Here is a 19,535-nt window from a genome sequence, read left to right as displayed (position 1 = left end):
AACTCATTTCCACTCGCGCGCTCACTTTCTGCACGCGGACGCACTGTAGTCGAGATTGGGAAATTGTGGAGTGAAGTTGCAGCGTCCGTTGGTGGGAATGCGCCCCCAATTCCTGCCCATGATGGCCTCTCTGGTGGCGTGCCTGTTCAACGTCTCCGTCGACGCACAATTCAACAGTGAGTTTCCCGCCAGGACGAATGGGAAGAAGGCAATCTTAAGAGTTTTGTGTGCTTTGCAGTGAGTGAGTACTACAAGATGCCCAAGCTGTACCTCATGGACGATTACGATCGCTGCCTGGACGAGTACAACGTCTCGACGTACTGCATCGCATCCACCATTATCAAGCCCAACGCTTCTTCGGCGCTCTGGGAATTTATTGAGGTAAACACAGTAAGAAATACGTAAGAAATAGATGTAAATCTCAGCAAAAATATGTCAAGTCTGCGTTAGTTCTCCATAATTAAATTGTAACAGTTTGAAAAAGGATTTTCTCTTGCAATACATCAACAATATTGGCAAGGATTTTTTTAATGGTTCTGAATGTTGAGTGTTAAAAAATTGAATGAGAAGCAAATATGTACAAAAATATAGCCTGGAAAGTTCAGTGATAAAGCCAAAAATGAAGAAAAAATCGATACAAGAAGTGATTTATTGATGAAAATCTCATTTTCTTAATATATGAAAGAAGCTGAGTTGAAAAACGAAAAGCCAAGATTAGACTTGCATTCTTTTGAGAAATTAAATGATTAACATTTTTCCGCATTCGCAGAGATTCTCATCGAATAGGAAGAAGCATTTCCGACATGATCATCTTCAGCGCGGCGTTTGCATGCATTGGTGCCAGGATTTGATAGATCGCATAGATCCTGAGGAGCAACTGACCTACTTTCAGGAGGAATTCCCCACTGACAACGAGGTAAAAGTGTGTCTCCGTAAATAATTGATCCTCTCATGCACAGGAAAAGCCTGGCCTTGGCACACACTTTGCCCCCATTTGACGCCCCTGTGAAAATTTAATGCGCGCTCGCGATTGCGGTCAAGGCGACGCTTTCACACACGAACTTCTCTCGCAGGTCAGGCTGAATCCGGGGATCTTCCGCAGGGCGGGTCACTTCAGGAAGCTGTACGATCAGCTCATCAACCAGTGCATCAACCACGAGCTGATGACTGGCTATGATCTCGTGGCGTTCTCGCAAGTTGAGTACTGCGTGATGAACAACGAGATTCTGGATTACGATTTCCTGGACATTTGCTTCCTCTTCGTCTTTGTCTCGCTCATCACCACCGTCCTGGCGTCCACATTCCTCGACAGGCGCCTCAAGAAGACGCGTCCTGTGGAGGAGCAGACGGCGGAGCACTACAGATTGCCTCTGCAAGGACCCGTGAACGGTCGCGTGACCTTCTCGCTGCTGCGCAACTGGTATCGCCTGATGTCGGGCCCGAAGACGAATGCAGACAAGGACTTGCGCTGCATCCACGCCATGAGATTCCTCACGATGTTCTGCGTGATCATCGGACACACCATTCTGTTCCTCAACGTCTTTCCCGTCTTCAATCCGCAGTATATCGAAATGGTGAGTATAAATATGGTTAAAGTTGCAGGATTTATTGTATTCTCGCCTCTAGAATTACTACAGATTCATCACGATGATCCTCATCAACGGTCATACGGTCATTCAGACGTACTTCGCCATCAGTGGCTTTCTGCTGTCTGTGCAGTTCATGCGCTACAAGGAGGACCAGAAGGACTTCCACATGTCCTACTTCTTCAAGGCAATCTTCTACCGCTACGTTCGTCTCACGCCCGTCTACATCTTCATGATCCTCTTTCACGCCACTCTGCTGGTCGACATGCAGTCCGGACCTCTATGGAATCACGTGGCGGAAACGGAAAGGTCCTTCTGCCGCATGCACTGGTGGACCAATCTGCTCTACGTCAACAACTACGTACACGTGGAGGAACCCGTGAGTTTTCGCGCTCTTCTCGCGATGCGCAGAGTGATTATGAAGGTTTTCCCTGGATTTCAGTGCATGCAGCACGGCTGGTATCTGGCAACGGATTTCCAGATGTTCATCATCGGGCTGACGCTGCACATGATCATGTGGCGCTTCCCAAAGTCCACGAAGCTCCTGCTCAGTGCATCCGTGTTCATCTCCTATGTGATTCCCGGCATCGTGACGTACAGGAACAAGTTCGAGGGCGTCGTGATCATCCGTCCGGAGTCCCAGAAGTACGGAATGTGGTTCGACGACGTGTACAAGAAGATCTACATCCCGACGCACACAAACAGTGGCACTTACTTGGCGGGTATGGTGGCGGGATTGCTGTACAATAAGCTAAAGAAGAAGGACCTGAATCTCAGGCAGAACAGAGTAAGATCGTCTCAGTTTGTCTGCTATACCGTTCTTGATGAGTCTTTCTTTCGTTCCGAAGGCTTTCATCTGGGCTTGGTATGCGATCATCCCGACTGGGGCGCTTCTGTTGCTGTCTGCGTACTGGTTCTACGCCTGCACGATGGAGAAGCCCGCCTTCTGGATCGCCATCTACGCGGCGGTGATGAAGAATCTCTGGGGCGTTCTCGGAGGAGTCCTGATCATCGGCAGCGCCTTTGGAGTTGGCTGTAAGTAGAATCTGATCATGTTCACGAGCCAAAGTGACTTTAATTGCCTATAAATTTCAGGGATCGCACGCGACTTCCTCTGCAACCCAATCTTTCGTCCTCTCGGAAGAATCACTTTCTGTGTCTATCTCTGCCATCCGTTCATCCTTCGTGCCACCATGGGCAATGTTCGACAGCCTGTCTTTCTCAGTGACTCAACAATTGTGAGTAAAGCACACAAAAGAGCTTCAGAACAAAATCTAAAATTTGGATGTTCTTCTTCAGGTGGTTTATGTCTCATCAACTTTGATTCTGTCGTATCTCTGCGGTGCCTTGTTATGCATAGTGCTTGAGCTTCCCATATCAGCCATCCAGAAGCAAATGTTGACCAGGAATAAAGGTAAAAATAGCCAAAACCGACCTAAAATCACCTAATTGTTCCTTCATTCTCAAGTAGATCCCGCTTTCAAGGACAACACAATTGAGTTAGTGCACAACACATGAGACATCGATATGCGTAAGCATTTTGCGAATCTCAAATTTGTTAATAAAATGTAATAAAAATTCCATCGAAGCACAAAGAACGTCGTTTGTCCAATCTAGGGAACTTTACGTTATTCCTAGGACATTCAAATTGGAGCGGTGGAGCAGCGCCATCTGCTGCGATTCTCGATCGCATGCGGCGTGACATAACCTCACACACCGGCCATGAAGTGGTTTGTTTTGGTGCGGATTTCATGCTGAAAGTGTGCAGTAAAGCACTGGCCAGAGTGATGAGTACCTTCACGCAAGTGTTCAATCCCATCTCGGGGCAGATGGAGTGGCAAGTTTGCAGTTCTGACTATGATTTCTACCAGGAAGTCGCCAGATCCGACTATGGCGACATGCTGCACGACACCGAGCGCAATGTGAAGTACTACCGAGCCCTCCGTGGGGCCATCGCCAAGGTGCGCGCTCGTGGGATGCAGGCGAACGTGCTGGACATTGGCACGGGCACGGGACTGCTGTCGATGATGGCTGTGGCTTCAGGAGCACACTCTGTGGTAGCGTGCGAAGCCTTCAAGCCCATGGCGGACTGCGCCGAGAAGATCATCGAGCGAAATGGCATGAGCGACAGAATAAAGCTGATCAAGCTGCGCTCAACGGAGATCCAGATTGGACGTGATATGGCAGCGAAGGCGAATATTTTGGTAACTGAAGTCTTTGACACGGAATTGATTGGCGAGGGCGCGATCGACATCTTTCGGCATGCCCACAAGAATCTCCTGGAAGCGGATGCCATCGTCATTCCCAGCTTCGCCACGATATACGCTCAGGTGGCTGAAAGTCCCTTCGTGGCGGCCTTCAACAAGCCTAAAGTGCTGGCGAATCTGGACGGAGAAATCCTCCTGAAGACACCCGAACAGATGGTGAAATGTCCAGGATCCACATCTCTGCACGAGATCCAACTCAATCAACTGCCCAGTGATGCATTCCGGACTCTGACAGAGCCTCAGGCAGTCTTTACGTTTGACTTGAGCGGGAAGAGTGAGCTGGAGAATGACCGGAGGAGCGTTGTTGAAGTGAAATCCCAGCGAGCAGGCACAGCTCAGGCAGTGTTCATGTGGTGGGATCTCCGGATGGACGAAGAGGGTGCTATTCTTCTGAGCTGTGCCCCTTTCTGGGCACATCCGGACTTTGAGCGCCTCAAATCCGAGGCTTCCCCGAGAAAACCCCTACCGAATGTGATTCCCTGGCGTGATCACTGGATGCAGGCGATTTACTATTTCCCAGAGAACATCACTCTGCAGAAGGATCAGTCATTTAGCCTCATTTCTTACCACGACGCCCTGTCGCTGTGGTTCGACATCTCCACGAGCATTCCGGAGGAACGAACGCTGGCGCCACCCTTTTGCACGTGCGGCCTGCACGTGGCGTGTTCCAGAAGCCGAATCGGCCAGTTAAACGATCACCAGAGGAACAAGAAATTCCTCCGCATGCTGGAGAGCCTTCCGTCCAACGCCACAGTTCTCACAATTGGCGACGGAAGTCTCCTGGGTTTGGCGACAGCCAAGATCGCTCGGACAATCTTTTACTTGAACTTCAACTACTTCTCAGAGAAGATCACGAGGCTCTACGTGAAGGCCAATGAGCTGCAGAACGTGACAGTCGTGAACAACGTGGAGGACATCGAGAAGCGGCTGCAGGAAGTGACGCACGTGGTGGCGGAGCCGCACTTCAATACTTCCATTTTGCCGTGGGACAATCTGTTCTTCTTCAAGTTCCTGCACTCGAGGCTGCCGCAACTTCTGGGCAATGTCTCAGTGTCGCCTATGAAGTGTGACATCATGGCAGTGCCTGTGGAGTTTTTGGACCTGCACAAGATCAGGAAGCCGCTGCGGAATGTCGAGGGATTCACCATTGAGGTGAGAATGACAAGTGATTCATAAGAAAGCGCCCTGATTTTTTTATGTTTCCTCCCCAGGACTTCGATCAGATGCTGGAGAAGGCTTCCGCCTTGGCAGACTCGAAGTTTGAGGCTCATCCACTCTGGGAATATCCTTGTCTGGCGCTTGCGGATCCCCTGAAGATCTTCTCAATAGACATTGAGCACTTCCCAGAAGCTTCCAAAACGTCTTCAGTGAAATCTGTCTTCAAGAGGTGAGTTTTACCTAATCTTCAATGGAAGGTGTTTGCAGGATTTCACTCTCTTGCAGTCCTGGTCAGTGCAACGGAGTGGCTTTCTGGGTCGTGTGGCATCTGGATCGCTCTGGAAGTGAGAAGAGTCAAGTGGGAATGGGTCCCAGGGAGCCAATCAAGCCGGGAGAGTTCATAAAATGGGACCCATTCGTGAAACAGGGCGTCTTCTTCGTCGTTGAGCCTCTGGTGGCGAGCGAAGACCAGGAATGCACGTTGGAGGTGACTTTCAACGCGACGACAGGACCTGTTGATTGTAAGCTCACCGCGTGAGTCCCTGAGGAGAGGGATTATTGATTAAACAAGGGTGTGGAGAAAAGGTTTCTGGGTTTGATCGATTGGGAGAATTCAGAGAATTCCTTGGGAAGAGGATGGCTTCGAAGAGTGTGGTGGTTTCCGAAAAGCCCGTGAAGCACGTTGGGCTCAGCGACTGGCAAGCAAGGCTCAATGAGGCGAGATCCGTGGCCACGGCCAGGCGCAATGACGCCTTCGAGGTGCGCCACGCGGCCAGGAATCTGCGGAACGAGACGGACATCCAGTCAAAGTGGGATTGCTATCACAACACGAGGCGCCTGGAGAGTCGCGTGGAGGAAGTGAACCAGTGGCGAGAGAGCCTGGAGGAGTGCCTGAGTCGTGTGGAGCGCGAGATTGACATCCTGAGGGCGGAGAAGGCGCAAACGGAGAGGGAATTGGAAGCTCTGGCCACTCCGCTGACCGTGGTGTCAGAATGCCTGGCCACGAGGGATTCTCGGTGGGAGATCGAGATGACGTATGACGAGGCGGAAAAGCTGCTGAAGCTGGAGCTATCGCTGGTGGAGAAGAACCAAATAATGCTGAGGGATCAGTGCCAGTCGGCCTGGGAGAAGCTGAACGCTCTTGAGGACGTTCGCTTCCAGCTGAATCTTGAGATTTGCAACAAGAAGGAGGCCGAAGGCATCGACATCGAGCAGATGCATCTCAACAAGTTCTCAGCCAATACCACGTTCAAAAGCAATCCGCAGAGAATCCCGAAAGAGTCCTGCACGCACGAAGGCTGGCTCACAAACACGAAGAACGTGAAGAGTCTGGCTGAGAATGAGCTGAAGGACACCTACGCTCTGCGGGAGTCTCTGTTCGTGACACGCGAGAAAACCCGAAATGAGCTGCACGCGCAGCAAGATCTCGTGGATCACACCATTCGCCGAAGGATCTTCGAGACACAGCGCGCGAGGAATGAACTCAAGTGGCAGATTGGGAAGACGGAGGAGGAGATGAATCTCTGTCTGGTGGAGATCGAGGCGCTTGAGAAGGCGATTGAAGACAAGAAGGAAGTGCTGAAATTGGCTGAAAGTCGCCAGGAGAGTCGCTTTGCACGATCGGGCTTTGAACTGTGTCGAGATGAGCCTTTTCAGGGTCTCTGCGGTGAAATCTCGCAGCTCAGAGATACACTAAACACGCTCACGAACCAGCTGAATGTGGTCAAAGGGAACTACAGCGTTTTGGAGGATCAGCACTGTCGTCTGACCAGGGATCTTGAGAACAAAGAGCACTCGCTGATGGTGGAAGTGAGGACGCTGGATCAGCGGGAGAGGCTGAAGAGTTGGCAGGGCAAAGAGTGCAGATCACAAACCGGGAGGAACATTCGACTGACTGGTCTGGAGCACGAAATTCCCAAGTCCAGCTACATATAATGCCCGTTACTATTTGAAAGCTCCTTCGTCAAGTAGATTTTTCGATATATGTAGTGTCGATAAAAGCTCAATTTCCGCCGATTTCGACATACATGATTTCTTATTGGCCCAAAAATCACCCTTTTCTCTGTGATTTCCCACAGAACCTGCTCATCTGGCGTTGTAGAAGGCAAGAAGAGGATTCTAGCGTCCCTCTGAAAATTTTCCGGTGGCGAAAAGTTGCGGAAAATCGGGTGAAAAAGACCCCTCTTTTCTCGATTGTCGTCCTCGGGCTGTCACCTTGGCTGTCATTCACGTCCGAATGTATGGACCCGAATAAGCGCAGTCCGAGTGCCGTGAAAAGCAAAAGGGGCGACTTTTGATGAGATTTGTGGCAACAGGAAGACCCATTGCAGCATCAGTTGAGCGTGACACGCTAGCCGGAGCCATTGGCCAGGTGTTTGAGTGCGCAGCAAGCCGTACGCGAGGGTGAGAGGATTTGCAAAAAAGGCCATCAGTCGTCAGAGATTTTCACAATGGCGAATCCCACAACCGGTGTTGGTAAGTCGATATATTTTCACGCCTTTTCCCCACATCCGGGCACCCCAGTGGTGAGATGCGCACTCCCGGAGGCTCCTGGAGGGTGCTGGTGGCGTCGGGTGGCGCCTGATGGCGGTTTGTGGTCAAAAAATCGTGACTGGCGTATTTCCATGGAACACCCCACCCCCGGACTCCATAATGTGACAGATTCGGTCCTGAGAGGGGCTCTTTTTCCGCACTTTCCCGCGCCATTTCCCACTATTGGCACTTTCTCGTCTGTTCAGAAGTCCTCTGTGAGGGTGGATGCACGGATCGGGGGGATTTGCTGGGGTGAAAGGGCTTGGGAAAGTGTGGAGAAAATGCATGAAATGTATGGCATGGAATGTGAGGTTAGAATCGAGTGGCTGCGTCGGGTAATCTCAGGTCGTCTCTTGCAGTGGTGCCGCGGAACTTCCGGCTTCTGGAGGAGTTGGAGCAAGGCCAGAAAGGCGTCGGCGACGGAACGATCTCCTGGGGCTTAGAAAACGACGACGACATGACTCTGACGCACTGGACGGGCATGATCATCGGACCGCCCAGAGTGAGTGTGACACAGCAAGAGCCTCGTGGAGCCTCAATCTCTGACCGCAATTCCTCTCTTTGCAGACACCATACGAGAATAGGATATACTCATTAAAAATTGAATGCGGCGAAGGATACCCAGACGACCCGCCAGTGCTTAAATTCCTTTCTAAAATTAATATCAACTGTATCAATCAAAGTACAGGAGTGGTAAGTCCTTCACTTTCTTCATCAAGGGGCTGCGCAGGACGTTAAGGCGTGCGCCAGAGTGTCCGGAAGAGCGGCGGTCTCAGAAAGGCGGTGAACATGTTGAGGCACGCAGAGGATGCAAAGCATGAATGCACAAAGTCCAAAGGGCGCGTCATTGAGAGCACGAATGTCTCTTTTGTGATATCTTGAGCAAATCTTGCGCGGAATCTGATGGTTTTTTTTCCTTTCGGAGGCACAAATCACTGATTTCTCAGTGTGTTTAGTTTTTTTTTGTGTGAGAAGCTTTTCATTTAGAGTTCAATTTGGGAAAAAACTACCTAATTCAATAAGTTCGACCTTTGGATTCCCTTGATTTGCCGCACGAACTGATGCTAATTGCTCTATTCTCTGTCTTCCAGGTTGATCATAGACTAGTTCCAATGCTGGCCAGATGGAATCGAGAATACACGATCAAAACCATGCTACAGGAAATCCGTAGAATTATGACAATGAAGGAGAATTTAAAGTTGGCGCAACCGCCAGAGGGCAGCTGTTTTTAGTGCTCCCCAAAAGTGTGAAGGGCTGCAGAAGAGCAGCATTTTCGTGCATTCTCACCCTCTTTTCCCTGTTGAGGAGCTAAGAGAGAAAGGGGGAGAAGAAAACCGCGGGAGATAGCGCGAAAATGCGGGGCGGAAGACGTAAAAAATGATGGAAAGAAGAGAAAAAAATCACCACGGCTGAAAAAACTAATTAGAAATATCCCCACAATTTTAATTTACATTTTATCTCTTGTGTTGTTTAATTGGTTTCTACCGGGCAGGATCACAGTGAAAAGTGAAAAGCGCATGACTATTTGATGAAAGGATAATTTTTGGGTGGAAATTTGGTTTACTGAAAATGGCCTTTTTATTTCTTAACTTCGATAAACACTCACACACAAAAAACTTCCTTCTGAAAAACTGAGTCAAGCAAATGAAAAGCGAAGAAACATGAGAGAAATTGTAGAGAGAATAAGAGAGAAAACAAAGTGTTAAGTTATTATTTTTTATAAATACAACAGCGAGAAATGTGTATGTATAAAAGATTTAATTAGAGTGTAATTCACGGTGAAAAAAGAAACTAGAGACAGGTGAAAAATTCCTCATTTTACGTGTGAAATGAGGATTTTTTCAGAATTATTATTCAATCTCTGAAGCTGAAGAGTAAACTATAAGAGAGACAATTGATGGATTTAAGAGAGAGAACCGATAAACAAATCAATAAACAATATTTAATCGCTCTATAATATTCTCTAAACAAAAAAAAAAGATTTATTATATAAAAAAAAGTGAAAGCATGATGAAAGTGAGGAGGTAGAAAGAAAAACGGATATTGGCTCATATTTTCCTATTAGTTTCTTGACCATCTCTTGAAACTGGGCGTGAATGCGAGATGGTTTTTTTTGCGAATTTTTGCCTTGTTCTTAGGACAAATTTCCTTTGGATTTCCAATTCATTTGATAACACTGAAAAAAAGAAAATAGCGAGAAATTCAACTGGAAAGACGAAAAATTTTTATCATTTAGTGAAGATAGGAATCCAATGAGAACATTTAGCTTCAATTTAAATGTAATTTAATTGATGGAGAAGAAGAGATTCGTGAAGTGAATGGACTTTACACACACTTGAATGACCCGAAGAAGACCCTCTTGAAGAACAATATAATGATTTAGGAGAGAAGATGAAGAGAAATTCGAGTTAGCGGAGGAAAAATTGTAAGCTAAGTGAAAAAAATGATGATAAAACACCTTAAAATGTAATAAAATCAGCTTTTATCTTGATATAATGCATATGAAATAAATTAATTTTAAATTTGACCATCGCTTTTTCCAAATAATTTATTAATTATCCTTCAACAGACAATTCGCAATGCTACACTTTCAATACAATTGCTGTGGGAATCGTGGTAGGAAAACCCCAATTTCCCTCGCGCGATGCCTCAAAGTCTCCCGGAGAAGTCGCCGTCGTCGTGGTTTCAAAAGACATTTTTATATGAACAAAACACATCAGATTGGTTTGATAATTTCTCTAATTGAGTGGCTGAATAGCATTCAATTCTCTCTTCTGGCGCTCTTACAATCTGGGCTATTTACTTGTCGCTCTTCTTGGGATTGAACACGATCTTCCGCGACTTGAGGACGCTCCATTTGTGCCTCTTGATGTAGTACGCTAGGACGCCGAGTAGCGTGAACATGCCCACCGCCTTGATGAACATCTGCTTGCGCTCGTCCCAGTGCGGCTCCGAACACCACTTGAGGAACGTCGACACGTCCTTAGCTAATTGACTGGCCGACGCTGGCGTTCCGTCCTCGTACTCCAATACCTGCGAGAAGACATCGAGGACAGGCGATTAGTCAGTTGCAAGAGTGATTCAGGAGGAAAGACTCACTTCATTGTAGAGTGCCTGAGCCATGGAAATGGCTCCTCCGGGGAAGTACGGATTGTAGTGCTGTCCCTCGCGCAGCACTATGCCCGCTGGCGCATCCACGTAGCCCGTGAGCAGGGCGAAGATGTAATCCTCGCCACCCTTGCGAGCCAGCGTGATGTAGCTCAAGTCCGGCGGGAAGGCGCCGTTGTTGGCCGCGCGCGCGGCTTCCTCGTTTGCATACGGATTGGGGAAGTAGTCGCTCAACTTTCCCGGTCGCATGAAGTAATCGCCGGCCTCGTTCGGCCCATCACGCACCTGAATCTCCTCAGCTTCAGCCTTCGCTTCGGCCTCCGTGTGAGAAACCCCCACAAGATTGCGATAAGCGATGTAGCGCATAGAGTGACAAGCGGCGCACACCTGCTTGTACACCTCGTAGCCGCGACGGATGCTGCAAGGATGTAAGACACGATTCTGGTCAAGGTGATGCTGAGGGCATTAGCTTCTCATCACTTACCTGGCGTGATCCAGAGAGGAGATCAAACCACTGTGGCTCCACGGCAGCTGGGGCGCATGCACCTCCGTGCCGGATGCCTCCACAGACTGCTCAAGAGCGTAAACCAGCGCTCCGGCGCCTCCGGCAAGCATTCCCATGGTGGCCAGAAACTGCAAAGTGAGGTTATGTCATGTCAGCCACCGGGAAAACTACGAATCCCATCACTTTGCTACGAATCCCGCACAATACTCACTCTCTTCTGCGTCTTGCTCCATGTCCTGGTGGTGGAGAAGTTGTTGATCTGCAAAAAGAGCGGAAAATTGACCTTTTTACACCGTTCTCAATGTGATTACATAATATGAGCAGTCTCAGCAGAACACTCTCATTCTGACGATCTCATCATGGATTCACGACTCACTTTCCAGCCAATTTGCACAAACAACGCATCAAAGAAAGTAATGAGGCAGAAAATCAAGGAATTTAACACAATAAATCGTGTTTTGCAGTGATTTGTTCATCACTTTTCCATCTTCAATCTCTCCTTGTTTTGCTTAAGATTCCCGGATTCTCACCACTCAATCACACTCCCAATGCACAGCAGAGTCATAAACAATGAGAAATACCTGCTGCAAGACAGCCCTGTTGCTAGATTTCAGCAATTGCACTCCGCAAATTCTTCCTATGGTAGCCGCCATTGTCGCACGAAGACCGAGCTGTGATGTAAGGGATGAAAAATTGACACATGCACTCAAGCACTAGGCCAAGGTCAGTGAATTTCACTTTAGTACCTCTCGTCCAGGTGACTGTCTTCCGGTGGAGACGAGTATTCACACTTTTTATACGATTGCAGGTTTTTCCTGTGGGAAAACTCCCAAAAACTCCATCAAATTTTCACACACCGAAAGAGTCAGACATTTGTCGGTCAAGTGTTATCGAAAGATTACGACAATTTTCGAAGAAGTTTCTGAATTTCTTCTCACGCGTTTTTCTCAACAAATAGGGTGCTTTTCCCAGCGGATTTTATGCAAATAGCAAGGCGGAATATATTTTGAGGATATTCTAGCATTTTCACCGGCAAATTGTGGGGGAAAGTGCGAAAATGGTGCTTCAAATTTCACTTGAGCGCCATCGAAAATGGTGACGTCACTTCTGTCAGCTGTTCGATGAGCGCCATTCTGCAGTCGCCATTTGTATTGTGAACAAAGCGAGAGTCAGGAGTTTTGTGGCATCCTCGATGGTGATTGCAATCGTAAAATATCAAAGTAATCTAGAGTTATAAAGTGAACGTGCAGGATGAGTGGAAACATGCCAGAGCTTGGCTCCAAGATAAGCCTCATTTCGAAGGCGGATATCCGATATGAGGGCCGATTATTCACCGTAGATCCCAACGAATGCACCATAGCGCTGGCCAATGGTAAGGAAAACCCCGGGCCGCAAAATTGCAAGCCGGGCGTCGCTGGGGACGCCACGGCGTCGTCCGGATGGAAATTGTGAGCCCCGCTGCGGTGGCTTGGAGGAATTTTCCGTGGTTTGATTGCGGCATCAGAGAGAGTTCTCTCTGACAGTTGGCTAACCTAAGATTCTCTCGGGCGAAGGTTTTCGCATTTTGTGCGGAAAATCCGGGGGAAAAGTGTGTTTTTCCGCCTGCGGAGGCGTCTGAGGGACTGGCGGGAGGTTTTGCCGGCAAGAATGAGTGCGGTTTGGGGGTTTTCGGGCGGGAAATTGGGACTTTCGGTGTGGCATCCGGACATTTGGCTTCCAAGTCACCATCAATAAGCGTTGATTCGCCCTCCCTTTCTGGCCTACGGGCGCGCTTGGGCAGAGGGATTATCTGTCCCTAACTGTTGATGGCCATAAATCCATAGTTGATTGTGCACAATGTGACGCCAGATTTCACCTCTTCCACAGTGCGCTCCTTCGGCACGGAGGACCGCGAGACGCAGTTCCCGATCGCGGCGCAGAACCAGGTGTACGACTACATCCTGTTCCGCGGCTCGGACATCAAGGACATCCGCGTGTGCAACAGCGCGCCGATCCCCAACGATCCGGCCATCATGCAGATGCACCTTCCGCAGATGGGGCAGCAGCCCTTCCAGCCGCCGCACTTCCCCATGGCTCTGGGCCACCCGATGGGCGGGCCGCCGCAGATGGGCCAGTTCGGGCCGTACGGTATGCCGATGGGGGCTGCAGTGGGGGCGCCCGGCGGCCAGGGCATGGCTCCCGGCCAGAGCATGCCGGGCCTCCCGACGGGCGGCATGCAGAAGCAGAAACCGAGTGAATTGAATGTGGCCATTCCGGAGCCCGCGGATTTCAACAAAGGAGGTGAACAAGGTTTGACTATCACGCTCTGCTGCTTCTCATCTCGCTCTCCTGCATGCATCTCTCTCTCGCTTGCGCTCTCGCACGTCCGAGAGTCGCTCACTAGATCGCCGGCCGTTTGTCACTTTCTCCCGCGCCTCTGGGAGAGAAGATTTCACAAGTGCGGCTCGAGATGTGATGGCTTAATTGTGCGCAATGGGGAAATTTTCATTCAATTTCTTCGCTTATTGAGCTTAAAAACGCACAGAGTGATTTATTAGCAATTAACACTCTTTGGAAATGCAGTGAAATTAATTGAGTAATCAATATTTTTGCCTGATTTCACAATAATTTTATTTTAGTAGAATTTACATAGGCATTCTAATCGCGAAAACATTTTTTTATGATAAGCATTGCATGCTGTTTATTGCGTAAAGCGGGGCTTTTGCTCACCGCGTATCAATATTATTTTGACTAGACTGTTTTATTTATTTACTGATGACACTCTGTTATCTCTATGCCAATCAATTCGGTGGCTGTGCTTTTCTGCCCGTAGAATTTGCTGTTAGTTGAAGGATGAAGGGGTTGGAAATGGTTTGTATTGTTTGACAACTCAGTTTTCTGCTTCTGCTTGCTTCTTGCTTTTCTCTCATTCATGCACACTTCTTTTTCGCTTTGTTCATGTTGTGTGAATTGACGCTGTGATTCGCTATAATATTTTCTTCCGGCAAAGCAGCTTCCATGCTGGAGTTCATTGGCGGCGGATCGCGATCGACGACACCGCAGAGTCTGTCGCGCAAGAGTCCCACGATGGACATGGGCGTGCAGGTGAATCAGCCGATCGGACGCAATGATGCCAACAAGCGTGTTGCGGACAAGAGCGGCGGAAATGCGTCTCAGAATCCGAACAGGAGCAACAATCAACGAGAGCGCCGCGATTCCGGCAAGAATGCCGTGGCGAACAATCAGGAGAACTTGCCTCAAGGCGCTGAGAAAGCGAAGCAGTATCAAAACAAGGTGCGTCGAAGTGGAATTCTGGGAGTGAAGTTGCTTCAACTGTCGCAGTTTGTGGTTGATTTACTGGTGTGTTTACTGACATTGTGTATTGTTTTCAAGCAGAAGCCGCAGTCGAGTCAGCTTCCATCGCAGCCTGGCGGCCAGAATGTCCAAAACAATCAGCAGCAGCAGCAGCAGCGAGGGTGGATTCAGCGCGGCGGACAGATGCGTGGCGGCCGCGGCGGGCGCATGAATCGCGGAGGACCGAATCAGGTGCGCACTTGCTAGAACTGCAAGAGATTCTAATTGTAATTGAAAGGCGTTCTTTTGGCAGAACTTCCGGCAGCAGGGCAACACTGGCGGCGGCCCCAATGCAAAGGCGCGCGGCGGCAAGTCCATCAAGTTCGATAGTGATTATGATTTTGAGCAAGCGAACAGCAAATTCGAGGAACTGCGGTCGCAATTGGCAAAACTCAAGGTGGGCGAAGAAGCCAAACCTGAACAGCAGGTATTAAGAGATTTTTTCCGTTTTTATTCCTGGCACACATTTATTTGTCAATACAGATGAATTTACATATAAAATTTGAATTCACAATGACGATAATGAGAGAACAACAATCTCTTTATCTGCTCTCCAAATTTACTCATAAACATTATAAAGAGAGACAATTTTTGTGCAAGAAAGTATAAGAAAATACAACGTCAATGGCATTTGAGTTTGAAAGAGATTGCTAATATAGCTAATCGTTTTTCCTTGTATAATATCGTAAGTATTCTCATTAATCTATTCCACTGACTTGACTTTATTGCATCTCTTTGAGTTCTTTCTTATTCCCCTGATCATGAACAATTGCAAATAACAGATGAGGAAACATGTATATTTGCATTTTTCAGTTTATATTTTGGCCAAATTGCTTGCTATTTTGTATACAAAACTGAGGCTGAAGAACCTAATCTTGCGTATAATACTCGTTATGTTTCCTTGCATCTCAATTGTATTTATGAATCTGTGCGACGTGCTAAAGTTCTCCTCTTCTTATGCTGTTTGTTTCACAACAGGTGAATGGCGAGAGTGACAAGAAGGACGATTCGGGCAATGAGACGGGAGCTGGCGAGCAGGAAGTGGAGGAGGACGCTGATATCTGTGTTGGGTATGACAAGACCAAGTCGTTCTTCGACAACATCTCATGCGAGGCCGCCACGGATCGCTCCAAGGGGAAGAATCGCACGGATTGGCGCCAGGAGCGCAAGCTGAACAGCGAAACGTTCGGCGTCTCGTCCACGAGGCGAGGAGGGTGAGTGATTGTCATGGTCATTGCCAAATGCTCGTGTGTAATTTATTGACCCTTGTTGAAACGTGTTTAACTGTTACTAAAGTGGCTTCATTCCGGTTTGTTTTGGCAATTATTGTGCTCTAATGAGCTGTTTTTTCTCTTGTCTTGACGTTGCAGATTCCGAGGACGAGGCGGCGGATTCTACAACCGCGGCCCTAACATGGGCATGGGCGGCGGATATCGTGGCAACTTCCGATCGAACAACTACCGCGGCAATCGCAACATGCGGCAGAGCGGCGGAAATCAGTCGACCGGCATACCACAGAAGCAGGGCAACTCTCAGCAGTCTCAGGCGGCGTCTTCGGCCGCGCCATCAGCTGGTGAGAAACTCTTTTCACTGATTGTGTCTCAATGGCGGGCAAAGAAGCGAATAATAACCGTTGGTGTTGAATTTATCTTTGCAGCTCAATAATGTATGAAATTGCTGGCAAAAGGAGAGATGACTTTTACACGGCAGACCAATTCCTCCTTGTCCACGTGAGATGAAGATGAACAGCGAAGAGACGTGAAATGAATTTAAACACAACGCGCAGAAAAGATGGAAGATGACGATGATGAATTCAGGGAGTGAAAGGGAAGTGAAACAAAAAGGATACAATGGAATTATATATATTTGTGCAACAATTTGGGAGATGTGAAGTGAAAAAAGTAGCTTTTGGCGTAACTATTTAATAGGGTGAGAAGAGAAGATGAAGAAGAGATCAGGCGAGGAGGAAAGGAAGGAATTGATGGAGAAGTGAAGTAAGATAAAAGAAGAAACACTGAAGAGAGAGAAAGAGAGAGCATGATGGGGAAATTTCTCTAGAAAATCACACACACAATAATTAGATTAACAACTATGATGAGTGGATGTGTAATTTTTTGTACCCTTTTAAACAAAACATTTAGTAATTTGTGGAAAAGAAAAACTGTCTCTTCTAAGAGAAGCAAATGGAAAACAAACGCATGATAATTATAGGGAGGACGGGAGAAACGAAGATACATAAATTACTTTCTTTCTAAGGAGTGTGTGGAACACCTAACAAATTAACATTATATTGAGATAATACAAAAAGAAAAAGACTGTTGAAAATTGCAAATGAAGGGTTTTAGAGAAAGAAAGAGAGACAGAGAGAGATAAAGAAGTAGATGAAGAGAAGTGAGGTTTAATAGTTAAGTTAATCGGGGAGGAGATTTGATTTATTTTTTCAATGAATATTATTTGTAATAGTGGAAGAGAAAAAAAGAACCAGTAAGGATGGCAAAAGGAGTTCCAGGAAATCCATGAATGTAACACACTTTAATTTCCGTTTAGGGATAAAATTTATAGAGAAATTGATGAGGCAAAAAGATGAAATGGAGAAAAAAATGAAAAATGCACGTGAAGTTATGAGAATAAATCATGAAATAATGGCTAAATAGTATTGGAGTTTATGGTGAAGTTGTCTTGTAATGCAAGTGGGTTTAGAGGTATTTTACTACATTTCTTTTCCATTATTGAATCCTCTTTTATCACACACACAAACACAAAGTGAATGAGTAGAAACCACAGTTCTTTTTTATTGTATCATAGGAAGAAGAAAAAAAAAGAGAAAAGGCTAAGGAAGGTCGAATTTTATAAGTAAATGTATAATGAGAGTGAGAGATTTGAGGAAAGAGATAAGAAGAGTCCTTGTAAAGTGAAGAGCGCGCGATGATGGAAAAATTGTCAATAGAATAGTCTTGAGAAAAGCTAAATAAAAGAGTGTAATCAACTGTTAACTCTTTAATATTAAATTGAACACATAAGTATGTAATTGCAAATGATGGCGAAGGAGTAATATTAATATTAATGTAATTGTGGCTAATATTTAAAGCAGAAAAAAGAAGTCAGTGAAGACAGAGAGAGAACGGGAAAACCACACTCTCGCACACACACACAGTTCAGGGTGTGTGTGTTAAAATCTATCTGCGCTCGCGAGATTTGCAGTATAATTGAGATCAAAAAGAAGAAGGGAAGGAAGAACAAGAGCAAGAAGGCGAGCATGAGAGGCAGATAGATTCAACAAAGTGGATGAAAATTGCATCAGAAACCAGTTAAATTATGCGGAGAGATATTGAAAGTAGATTTTTTTTCGTAAAGAAAAAACAAAAAAAACAATTATGATTTACGCACGCAAAAAGGCGATAAACATTCGAGAGAAGAGAGATAAAGAGTGAATGTTTTGCACGAGTTCTTTAAATGCAGAGTTTAGCTGTTTTCTTGTAATGCAACACTTTGTTTTTTCCTCCCAATTCCTTTATTTTTCTCTCTTGCGTTTAAGAAGGTAATATTTTATTAATTTAAGATCCTCACCGTGAAATTGATATATAAATAATGCGCTGGTGACAGTGAAAAAGGGGAGAAAAGACACAAGAAGTTTTGATGCAGAGAACATGAGGAAGAGAATTCTCTCACTTTTTTTTATTTTTTCACTGGGTGCCGCACGAATCTCGTAATTGATGAGCTTCTTTAAGTTCTTCTCCCTTCGATTGTTTCTGTCTTATTTGGCTCCTTTTTTCTTCGTCTATTTTTAGATGGACAAAACAAAGTTCCACTGGCTAATTTGTAAGGCAGGAAACCGTCTAGAGAGAGAGAGAGTGGCTTTTTGAAGGGCAGAAGAAGAGATGATGTGAAGTAGTTTTTCGCGTCTTTCCTTTTTAAGATGAACATTATACAAGATAAAGAAAAAAAGAAGTAAAAAAAAAAACATTACAAAAAGGCAGAGTGAGAAATACAAACGAATTTCCTTTTTGCAAGAAGAAAAATAGGTACATTTACTGAAAAAAAGCATAAAAAAGAGGTATGAAATGTTTATATTTCTCTCCACACACAGAAAAAGCGCCTCTCTATCTCAATTTTAAGACAGAAAACTAAGGCGAACTGTAATGAAATAGAATGCTAAGCTTCCGAACAGAGACGCAGTCTAAGATTTTATGGCACTCAGAGATCAATATATGAGGTGGAAAAAAATGAGATAGAGAAAGAAATAAACATTTTAATTTAAAATACACTGAGAGAACATGAAGAATTTAAACCAGATTTTTCACTTTTCCCTCCCCAAAGCGCGCGCCAAACACTGGAAGCAGAGCCAACGTGGGATTTCTTGTTCGCACCGGCGAAGGATGATTTAGAATTCTACTCACGCGCAATCGGCGGTAGAATTTATGCCAGAATGCAGCTTATCGCCTCATTAGTTTATCAGGAACAGTAAATTTCAAGGAAAAATGCATTGCAAAACAACGCCTTCAGGAATTGAGATTGATTTGGACTTAACGAGACATTTTCTCCGCCTTGTTGAGCTCTTTGAGTGACGGTAATTGCAATGCTGAGCGGCAGCGTCTTGAGAGGCTTAATGAATTTTTGGCGCTCCGCGGAAATTGGGCGTCGAGTGTAGTGAAGGCGATGCAGAGCACAATTGTAAGTTAGAGATGTGGGCGCGCAGACCTGGCTCAAGGCCGCGCCAATTGATGATTTTGAAGTTGTCGCAACCACGCCAAGAATCCATCCAAGATCGTCAGTTTATCTGCTCTTGGCACGAATTCCACAGCCGGACAGATTGATGCGCGCAGGGATTTTCTAGATGAGAGATTTTACGTCTTCTCTTCGCTTGACTCAAGATCTTTCCTGCATTTGGCATTTCAAAAGATGATGATTTGACTTCATCCCAAGGATTTTTCATTGAAATTAATATTGTAGGGGAAAGTGGTACAAACTCGGACACAACGATCTCTTCCAGTTTAAAAAGAGAACCAGAATGAGCCCATTTCGGAATCGGTAGCCAAGACTACTCAA

General features: G+C 46.4%; 6 protein-coding genes across 10 annotated transcripts; 5 read left to right on the top strand and 1 right to left on the bottom strand.

Moving 5' to 3' along the window:
- Positions 1–53: 53 nt before the first annotated feature.
- On the top strand, positions 54–3,174 carry LOC132260377 (nose resistant to fluoxetine protein 6-like). Its single transcript, XM_059758443.1, has 10 exons — positions 54–176; positions 239–381; positions 770–916; positions 1,074–1,574; positions 1,627–1,965; positions 2,029–2,373; positions 2,435–2,621; positions 2,682–2,824; positions 2,886–3,000; positions 3,055–3,174. The coding sequence occupies exons 1-10, from the start codon at positions 98–100 to the stop codon at positions 3,102–3,104; spliced, it is 2,049 nt and encodes a 682-aa protein (XP_059614426.1). The 5' UTR covers positions 54–97; the 3' UTR covers positions 3,105–3,174.
- Positions 3,175–3,282: 108 nt separating this feature from the next.
- Positions 3,283–5,616, top strand: LOC132260372 (protein arginine N-methyltransferase 7). The gene is made up of 3 exons (XM_059758433.1): positions 3,283–5,005; positions 5,065–5,240; positions 5,297–5,616. Exons 1-3 carry the CDS (start codon positions 3,338–3,340, stop codon positions 5,547–5,549), a joined length of 2,097 nt encoding a protein of 698 aa, XP_059614416.1. The 5' UTR covers positions 3,283–3,337; the 3' UTR covers positions 5,550–5,616.
- LOC132260374 (tektin-2) lies at positions 5,586–7,054 on the top strand. Its single transcript, XM_059758440.1, has one exon. It carries the CDS (start codon positions 5,648–5,650, stop codon positions 6,944–6,946), a length of 1,299 nt encoding a protein of 432 aa, XP_059614423.1. The 5' UTR covers positions 5,586–5,647; the 3' UTR covers positions 6,947–7,054.
- A 266-nt stretch (positions 7,055–7,320) lies between these two features.
- Positions 7,321–10,070, top strand: LOC132260376 (ubiquitin-conjugating enzyme E2 variant 1). The gene is made up of 4 exons (XM_059758442.1): positions 7,321–7,486; positions 7,903–8,045; positions 8,111–8,236; positions 8,635–10,070. Exons 1-4 carry the CDS (start codon positions 7,462–7,464, stop codon positions 8,773–8,775), a joined length of 435 nt encoding a protein of 144 aa, XP_059614425.1. The 5' UTR covers positions 7,321–7,461; the 3' UTR covers positions 8,776–10,070.
- A 194-nt stretch (positions 10,071–10,264) lies between these two features.
- Positions 10,265–12,035, bottom strand: LOC132260375 (cytochrome c1, heme protein, mitochondrial). The gene is made up of 6 exons (XM_059758441.1): positions 11,903–12,035; positions 11,738–11,827; positions 11,368–11,415; positions 11,136–11,284; positions 10,643–11,069; positions 10,265–10,576 (listed from the first exon to the last, which is right to left on the bottom strand). The coding sequence occupies exons 2-6, from the start codon at positions 11,807–11,809 to the stop codon at positions 10,343–10,345; spliced, it is 930 nt and encodes a 309-aa protein (XP_059614424.1). The 5' UTR covers positions 11,810–11,827; positions 11,903–12,035; the 3' UTR covers positions 10,265–10,342.
- Positions 12,036–12,141: 106 nt separating this feature from the next.
- Positions 12,142–18,777, top strand: LOC132260373 (protein LSM14 homolog car-1). 5 transcript variants are annotated; one of them, XM_059758438.1, is made up of 8 exons: positions 12,142–12,528; positions 13,023–13,283; positions 14,149–14,429; positions 14,532–14,681; positions 14,728–14,916; positions 15,468–15,703; positions 15,860–16,062; positions 16,147–18,777. In XM_059758438.1, the coding sequence occupies exons 1-8, from the start codon at positions 12,408–12,410 to the stop codon at positions 16,152–16,154; spliced, it is 1,449 nt and encodes a 482-aa protein (XP_059614421.1). In that variant the 5' UTR covers positions 12,142–12,407; the 3' UTR covers positions 16,155–18,777. The 5 variants fall into 5 exon arrangements, with proteins under 5 accessions (XP_059614421.1, XP_059614418.1, XP_059614419.1 ...); XM_059758435.1 differs by having other exon boundaries at positions 13,023–13,436; XM_059758436.1 differs by having other exon boundaries at positions 13,023–13,445; positions 14,743–14,916.
- The last annotated feature ends 758 nt before the right edge of the window (positions 18,778–19,535 follow it).

The sequence above is a fragment of the Phlebotomus argentipes genome, unplaced genomic scaffold (assembly GCF_947086385.1).
Source record: "Phlebotomus argentipes unplaced genomic scaffold, Phlebotomus argentipes genome assembly scaffold_18, whole genome shotgun sequence".
NCBI lineage: Eukaryota > Metazoa > Arthropoda > Insecta > Diptera > Psychodidae > Phlebotomus > Phlebotomus argentipes.
Note: the sequence above shows the minus strand (reverse complement) of the source record. Positions and strands in the feature narration are given on the sequence as shown.